Source organism: Microtus ochrogaster, chromosome 19, assembly GCF_000317375.1.
Source record: "Microtus ochrogaster isolate Prairie Vole_2 chromosome 19, MicOch1.0, whole genome shotgun sequence".
Taxonomy (NCBI): domain Eukaryota; kingdom Metazoa; phylum Chordata; class Mammalia; order Rodentia; family Cricetidae; genus Microtus; species Microtus ochrogaster.
Genome location: NC_022021.1, coordinates 4,817,184 through 4,826,334, shown reverse-complemented (window position 1 = coordinate 4,826,334; position 9,151 = coordinate 4,817,184). Strand labels below are relative to the sequence as shown.

The following is a 9,151-nucleotide window of genomic DNA, read 5'->3' as shown; positions in this document are numbered from 1 at the left end:
GGGTAGGGACGGGCTATAGAAGCCTATGACAGTCATGGCTTCGGGGGTAGGAGCGGGCTATAGAAGTCTATGACAGTCATGCTTGGGTTGGTTGAGAAGAGTGTTTCTTCCTTGTGAATCTAAGGCTGCACATTATAGCACATTTAGAAATCTTTATTTTTGTTAACTAGCCATGAATTCTGACTCAAACCAGAGATCTGAGATCTATCTCCCTTAACCACGAAAAAGTTCTGACTAAACTAAATCATCTGCTTCTTAGTGACCACTAGACTGGTCATCTTTCCAGGTAAGTCAAAGCTTGAGTGACCGTCTTTATAAAATATTTAAATTCATTCAAATAATTGAACAGAATAACCAGGTTATATAAGCATTTGCTGATTATTTTTGGTTTTAAATACCTGTGTTCAATTTGTCAGTGTCCCCAAAAAGTGACAGCTTTCTCTTCCAATGGGGAGTCGGGCAGCTGTTTGTCTGTTGTTGGTCTTTTGTTTTAATTAAATATTTGTATGTGTGTGCGTGTGTGCACGCATATGCCAGTATGTGCACACCATAGCATATGTATGGAAGTCAGAGGACAATTCTTCGAAGCCAACTTCCTCCTTCTCCTGTGGGTTCAGGCACAGCATTCAGGGCATCAAGCTTTCATAGCACGTGCTTTTACCAACTGAGCCACCTTGCCAGGTCCTCCTGTCTCTATCTCTTTTACTGAGCAGACTGTTTTCAAGTTCCTCCATGTTGTAGCACGTAGCTTCTTCATCCCTTTTGGTGGCTGTTAATATCCCAGTATATAGATCTGCAACATTTTCCTTATCTACTACTGATTCACATCCCCTGTTTAATATCATATAACCACATATCATTTGTCACATAAAAGGTTAAACGATGGCAATTATTAATATAAAGATCCGCTTATATTTTCTCAGTTCTATGATGTCACCATCTGTGCGTCGCTGCTGAGATAACTGTAGCTCTAAAAAAGAACCTAAAAACACTTGTTCTGCCAGAGACACTAAAAATTTTAGAAATATTGATAAAGCCATAATTGTCTCAAAATTAGGAAATCACAATGCCATAGAAACCACCATATTTTAAATGACATATTTGTGCTAAGCCATGGAAATGCTCACCATTGTTAGTCTTGGACTCTTTTGCCTTCACAAGGGCATCGTAGTACTTGATGGCACACTCTGGGATTATGTCATGGGTATTACTAGTAGAAGACTTCAGGACAGACAAGATATGTTCTGATTGTTTTCTGTCCAAACACTCGTTGACATCAACGACCAGTGTAACCCCTGGGTAATGAGAAACAAAGTTTCTGTTAATCATTACTGTTTACTTATATATAAGACATATAAATACACACGTGAACCTTCTAGGAATACATTGGTATTTTGGTTAAACCCTTTATCTGACAGTCTGACCATATCCACCTGGCCAGCCACTGATTCACCTGTCAGTTTGGGTTGTAAAAGAGAGGTTCTATGGGAGCCCGGCATGTTAAAACTCTAACATTCTCTGGTTAGGCTTGTACGTATGAGGGGAACGAGGCGGTGCTCACTGTGATGTAACCTATGGAGTAAGCATGTCAAGGAGGCTCCACCCTGTGACGTGTGTGTTGGAAACTGTTGAGGAATACATACCAATGGTAGACATACAGCCCTGATCCAGACCTTACACTTGAGAATTCCCTTTAAGAACATTATTTTAGAGTAAGCAGAATGCTAATTCAGCTATCTAAATATTAATAGTCTCTTGTGTTAAAACTAGTACTGTTGACAAAGTTGTCATAACCAACCTAAGGAAATGTCCCAGAGAGGCACAGTGAGAAGAGATGGGCAAAGGAATTCAGAAACTTTATTTTGGATCAACTTAAACTTAATAAGCCTTTCAAATTTCTGCCTCATCCCATTAAAAAAAATCACAAGGAACTCATGGTTGCTTAAAAAAATTTAGTAAATTCTGTATTATTATCTGCTTTAGTTCTAGGAAAGAATGCCCTGGTCCAGTTAGAAATGAAAGGGGATAGAGGGGGAGCCAAGTTAAAATACTTTCTCTATTTAGAAAGATCTTGGGAAAATGGGTTTTCCCTCTTACTCATATGTCAAACTCCAGCATGTGTTGAGTCACTGTCCCTGTTAGCTTTGTCAACTTGACACACCCTAGAGTCTTGAGAGGAACAGCCTTGATGGAGGAATTGCCAAGTTCAGATTGGCCTGTGAGCATCTCTGGGGAGGCTATCTTGATTATTAATTGATGCAGAAGGACCTACCACACTGTAGTTGGCCCCATCCCTTAGGTAGGTAGCCCCGGGTTATATAAGAAATATAAATAGGAGCTGGAGAACAAGCCAGCAACTAGAGTTCCTCTGTGGTTCCTGCCCTAAATTCTTGCCAGCGATGGGTTGTAACCTGGTCACATAGCCAATTAGGCTCTTCCCTTCTTGAAGCTGCTTTTGATTAGAATGAAAGTAAAGCAGAATATATGACTGTCATCAAATTATGCTTTATGCTCCTAATATTATGGGTAATACTATGTATAGATACAGCTGAAAGAACAAGGCATATGTATTGACTTTTGCCAGCTTGGGGTCAAAGCCCTAAGATTTCATAGGTGCTCATGGATATTATCAGTAAACCCCACCAAGCGCTGGATGACAGGTATGGACAGCAGTTAGCTTTTGCTCTTGTGCTGATTGAGGTCAACAGTGGTTACCCTCATCTGTCATTTCCTCTTTCCAGGAAAGCTCTGTAGGATGAAGAGCTGACAGTGGAAACTCCTTTGGTCTCAGGGAAGGGAGGAACAAGCAAATGACAAAGGATTCCTGCATGAACTACATGGGACAGCTGCATTGAGCTAACATGCCAAACTAATTTTCCTTGGACAATGTGTGATGAAAATACAAGCTCTTAAACACAGACATGTTTCCTGCAACTGAATATGGATGAGCAGAGAGTTGCCACATGGGTGGATTTCCAGTACTGAATAGAACTCTTTTCCATGAAGATTTGAAACATGCCTCTGAGAACTCCCAGCAAGTAGATGACGAATTACTGCTCTTCATTTTACTAATGGCGGCACACAGTAGGTGCTTAATGCTTGTCGAGTCATACGGAGCACAGTGAGTGATACTTGGGAGGACATGGAGTGTTTGGCACTACACGTCCGCCAAGTCTCCTGGGTTTTGGTCTTACTTCCTACTGACATCTGCATGCCAGCCTGTGGCAGTCAATCTGCAGGAGACACCATGGACTATAGGACTGTGTGTATGGGAAGAGTGGCTGGTTCAAGTCTGTCGCAGGGGTCCCCAGTGATGTGAGCATCCAATGCCCAGGATGCACAATGCCTATTCTGTTATTCTGTGATTTGTGGCTTGGTCATAGAGGAAGATATCAGATAATGTTAAGCCTTACACTGGTGGGCTCTCTTAAGGCATGCACTCCTAGGGGGATAAACATCCAACACGGCAACAGCTGGTTCTTTAGCATGTAAAGCATGGGTCTATATATTGTACACAAAGAGGTATACAACATGTCTGTGGATTTGTAATGTCAGGTTGAGGACTGGTTAGGAAGAAATTTTTTACTCCTTAGGGTACACGGATGGGGGGGTAAGGGTTGAGAACATTGCACTAAGGTCTCAAATGTTGAGGGAAATAAGGCACTCCAGTGAAAATAAACACACTGGCACTTAGTCCCTCTCCCTTTCCAGTCTGGCCTATGGTGACACAGAGGGGCTGATGCCCTTTGCTAAATCATCTAGGATGCTCTAGACCTACGACAAGAGTTGTTTTTCGTGCCAAGAAGGAAGAATGTTTTTAATAGTAAGATGGAATTTCCATTGAAATCAGGATATTCTAATTTTAATGTCTGACTATAGATAGCTTTAACTTTAAAAATAATCTAATTTTATCAGTGAATATTATTGGCGGGGTCATAACTCTGGTAGCATGGGACAGGACTCAGAGTACAGAAGAGTCCCAATAATAGCAGAGAACAAGAGAGCCACAGGAACTGAGAAACTAGCTTTCATAGCCAAGGGACCATGCTGCATCTTCTTGTGAAAACCAGACCCAACATCCACAGGCTATGAGTAAGGAAACAATGAATAAAGCAACTTGTCGGTTGGCTGGACTTCTAAAAGGGGGCATCCTAGGCTGAGTTTCTATATCATAGCCTCATTTCTTTACAGTGCCTTGGTGGATCATGACTATCTCTCGTGTATGTGCAGATTAAAAACTTAGGTATCCCTCTTGAGTCTGTTTTTTTTTTTTTTTTTTTTTTTTTTTTTTTTTTCGAGATTTAGTTTTTTGATTTTTTTTTTTTTTTTTTTTTTTTTTCTCTTAAGCATTGGGTCTTAGGAAGGAATGACTACCAAGTTTCTAAGGGCATAAAAGTCCAGGTCAGAGAAAACACGTCTTCCAAATAGAAGAAAACAAAGTCCAGATGTTCCCGACAGATGCTGCTACATCTGGGGAGGAAGACTAAGCTATTTTGACGGCACTCTATGACCTGATAGGATGACACAGGGTCTCCCCATGCCAGGAAGAGGCAGGTCGCTAAATTACACTTTTAGGAGTCTTGTCCAGTTTTATGTTAGGGAGATTGTTACTATAGCAACTTAGAAGCCATTTCAGATTCTTCTTTGATAATAGAGGTATAAAAAAAGTAAAAATTGTGACCATTGAACCACTGTAGGGATCCTGCTTATGGCATTCCAGAATGGGGCATGCAACCATAGGGTACATTCAGCAGAGTTGCTGGATCTCCTGGGGGGGGGAGACTGTAAGTGAAAACCCCTTTGATCACCTGACTTTTAAAAGCCCCTGCTGCTCTGGGGAGGAAATGCTGACATTTTGGGTCTGTTAGGATTAGAGTTCACTCAAAGCCAGCATCACTGAAAAAAAATTGCTAATGTCTTTAGTCCATCCCCATACCGCAGCAGTCACTATGCAGAAGGCTATGGGTCCTTCTGGCAAACGGGTTAACAACACTCTTTTTTTGGCGGTGAAGTGACAGCCTGTCTCAAGGAGACTTGGCCTGTCCTTCATTCAAAGGTCCTGTGGGTTTTCAATAAACTCCAGTATGTGAATTCAGGGGCCTGGACTGTTTTCTTGATTCAAGTTAGACCTCTCTCAATATTTTTTCTTCCATTTATTTATTCATTTACCTGGGTGTGCATGCGTGTGCATGTATGCACATGCGTGTGCATATTTGTGCATGCGTGTGCATGTATGCGCATGTGTGTGCATGCGTGTGCATGTGTGCACACATGCACACAAACGAAGAACAGAGGATAAGTTATGGGAGTCAGCTTTTACCACGTGGATTTCAGGAATCAAACCTGGGTGGGTCCTTGGCAACAAGCACCCTTACCAGCTGAGCCACCTCACTGACTCCATTTCTTTTCACATGACCCCGAACGCTTCCCTTTATACAGCACGAGAGAAATAATAACTACCAGGTAACTTCACCTATAGAAATACCATGAAACTTGGCCAACTCGGCGTCTCTGATTCGCACTATTGGAGAGTCTGCTATCAGATGCAACCACGCCCATTTGCCCTTGGAAATTAAAAGCTGACGCCAGTCTGCAGGTCTGACCTCGCATTTTCCACTCCCTGCCTCCTCTCTGCACAGCTTTTGGTCCTGTTTCTGTGAAAAATTGCTGCTAACAATGGAAGCGTAAGAAAAGAGGCTAGACACTTATTGAGAAGAAATAGCTTCCTAAGGATCAACAGGGAGAAAAAGGATCTGATTTAAACATACACTTTCAGAGTCTATGAAACATTCTTGCTATCTGGGTTTTTGTTTGGCAACACTGTCAGATTTTGCTGGAGACATCACCTGATGGCTGGAAACTAGCTAGTGATGCGTTTGTTTGGAGATGCAGCTGAGACAGAAAACTGAGAAGTATTCAGATCTTTCCAGAAATTCAAAGTGAATGACTTCAGAAGCAAAACCACATAAAAGCAAGGCTGGCAAGATGAAGAAGGGGAGGGCTTACATTGTTTTGCTCTGTTCTCATCCACGTTGGCCTCGTCGATGGCTTGCTGTATCTCGTCCAGCCAGAGAACTTTAGACACGCTCTCGGGATCCTGGAACACAGGATCAAAGAACAATGAATCAACACCCCTCTTCAGGGTTCATTATCATTTCCTAGTTCTTATGCAGCAAGCACCAGGTAGCACCACTATGTGGCACAAGCTGGTGACAGACAGGCTGCATCATCCTCTAGATCAGTGGTTCTCATCAGATGCCCTAGGTGGACAGCTATGCTGCTGTCCCAAGTGGCTTCATTCCTTCCATTTTGCTCTGTACCATAGTAGTTCCCTAGTGAGAAACACCCAATCATTTCAAAGCGACGTCTCCTACCTGTTTAACCTTAGAAACGCAAGCTCTCTTCTCAGGACTGCCGAGGTAGGTCCAGGGATGGGGTCCTGCCTGGCCCACTAGCTTCTCATTCCCTGCACTTGGGTCTCACAGCACCCTCCTTCAGCGTACAACACTCTTCCCTAGCTGGCTACCATGTCTCATAACTCATAACTCAAATGCCACCTCTATCAAAAAGCCATCCATGGCCACGCAGTTAAGCATTCAGGAACCACGATACCCAATGTTTGTCAGACACCTGGACAAAAACACACAAAAGTACGGTAACTGGTCTGAAGGAGCCAAGAATCTCTTGGAGAAGCCAGAACTGTCAGAATACGCTGCACTCAGGTGGTATAAGCTATGGCTTATATGGTTGAGAAGGAGGTGAGAAGGGGTTGGCACGCAGCAGAAAACACTAAGTAGTTAACAATGGCTTCAGAAAGAGGCCACAGCAACTGTGGCAATGAACGGGATTGTTTTGAGTGTTTTACATTCAGGTGAATTCTGAAGATTTTGCTACAAACAGTGCTGGAAGCTATTAAACGGGAGTTCAAGGCATTTTTTTTGAGTAGACATTAAATACTTTAAGGAAAGATTTAGAATTCCACTATTTTTTAAAGATGTATTTATTTACTTAATGTATATTGGGCTTTGCCTGCATGCATGTCTGTGTGAGTGTGAGGATGTTAGATGCCCTGGAACTGGGATTACCGACAGTTGTGAACTGCCATGTGGATGCTGGGAATTGAACCTGGGTCCTTTGGAACAACAGTCAGTGTTTTTAACCTCTGAGCCATCTCTCTAGCTCTAGAATTTCACTTTTTTTTTTTTTAAAAAAGATTTATTTATTTATTACCTTTACAGTGTTCTGCCTGCATGCATCCCTGCAGGCCAGAAGAGGGCACCAGTCCTCATTACAGATGGTTGTAAGCCACTACGTGGTTGCTGGGAATCGAACTCAGGACCTCTGGCAGAGCAGCCAGTGCTCTTAACCACTGAGTCATCTCTCCAGCCCCTAGAATTCCACTTTTTAAAAGATTTATTTTATTTCTAATAACGTGTATATGTGTATCTGCATGTATGTGCAAGCGAGTGGAATTGTCCTCAGAATCCAGAGGGGGCATCCGGTCCTGGAGCTGGCTATAGGCAGTTGTGAACTCCCTAACATGCATGCCAGGAACTGAGCTCAGGTCATCTGTAAGATCGTAACTGCTAAACCAGCTCTCCAGCCTCTGGAATTCCATTGTTAAAGTGTGTGTGTGTGTGTGTGTGTGTGTGTGTGTGTGTGTGTGTGTGTGCATGTGTGTGTGTACTCTAACCTGGAATCAAGACGCCTGGAAGAGGCTGTGGAGATAGTTCAGTTGGCAAGTGCAAGGACCTGAGTTTGGTCCCCTGGGACCCATTAAAAAAAAGCCAGGAGTGGTAGTGTGCCATTCTAAGGTCGGCACCAGGGAGGTAGACAGGAGGATGCCTGGGGCTCACTGGCTAGTCAGCCTCACTGAAACAGCAAATTCCAGGCCAGTTAGAGACCGTCTCAAAAAAGAACAAGGTGGACAGCATCCAAGGGATGGCACCTGAGGTTGTCCCGAGGCCTCCATATTCATTTGCATGCCTGTGCAGACACACCTGTTAGCACACACGCACCCCCCCCCCCACACAAGTACCCACACTTATGAAAACACATGGATATGCTCACACACCCATGCATAGCTGTAGTACACGGAAAGAATCAACTCTGGTATTGACGTAGTCTAGGACAAACTTCATCACCAAGAGCTCAGGAAGTGCCCTGGGTCTGGAGGGAGATTCACCAGCTGATAGCCAACCAGCTTCCTCAGGAGCTATAGGAGATAATGTGTGTGGTGAGGGCCCTAGATCAGATGCATGCTGCTTCCTCCTGCATCACTGGGGGCAGACACAGCACTCTAGAAACTTCACAAGGCCTGTTTCCTGAGTCATCTCCAGCTACAACTGTCATGTGGGAAGAAGCATCACCGAGCGGCTTAGTAACTTCTTAGGAAATGAAACTTTGGAAGAGTACCAAGCAAGAAACGGAAAAAATGAGAGGCTTGGAAAAGAAAGGAGACAGGAAAACAGGATTTAAAAATGTATTCCCGTGTGTGTGTGTGTGTGTGTGTGTGTGTGTATGTGTGTGTGTATCTGTGTGAATGTGGGGGCAGAGGACAGTTTTGTGGAGTTGTTTCTTTTTTTCCACCTTTAACTGAGTTTCAAGGGTTGAGCCCAGGTCACTTGAGTAGCAAGCAAGTGCTTTTACCCTCCATGCCTTCTCACTAGCCCTAGGATTTTTTTTCTAGTTTTTAAACCCAAAGAAACCCCATCCTCCCCAGGAATAATTAAAAAATCAAACACTGCACAGGTTCCTCTCAACTCAGCCCTCTTCCTCTGAAGAGCGTGAGAGTCGCTGTAGGAGATGGACCACACACACTCTTGCCTGGATAAGAAGATGGTGGCTGTTCCACACTGAAGACCAAAGTATTAGTCTCAGAAGGCAAACTGAAGTCAGACTTTGCAAAACCAAACAAATTTAAATCAACAGTTTTGAGATCATGATGTACCGGAAGAAAGGTTAAACACAAAACCAAAAGTGAAAACAAAGCTGTAGGGATGTGAGCTGTAGGGGTGTGAGCTGTAGGGTGTGAGTTGTAGGGGTGTGAGCTGTAGGGGTGTGAGCTGTAGGGGTGTGAGTAGTAGGGGTGTGAACTGTAGGGGTGTGAGCTGTAGGGGTGTGAGTAGTAGGGGTGTGAGCTGTACAGGTG

General features: G+C 43.5%; 1 protein-coding gene across 2 annotated transcripts in view; it reads right to left on the bottom strand.

Moving 5' to 3' along the window:
* Iqgap2 (IQ motif containing GTPase activating protein 2) overlaps positions 1-9,151 on the bottom strand; it is a 287,742-nt gene that overhangs the window by 65,688 nt on the left and 212,903 nt on the right. For both annotated transcript variants that reach the window (XM_005356461.3, XM_013349678.2), the window contains 2 exons: positions 6,007-6,097; positions 1,128-1,295 (listed from right to left, as the gene is read on the bottom strand). In XM_005356461.3, the coding sequence (XP_005356518.1) occupies positions 1,128-1,295; positions 6,007-6,097 (259 nt within the window). The remainder of the gene's footprint in view (positions 1-1,127; positions 1,296-6,006; positions 6,098-9,151) is intronic.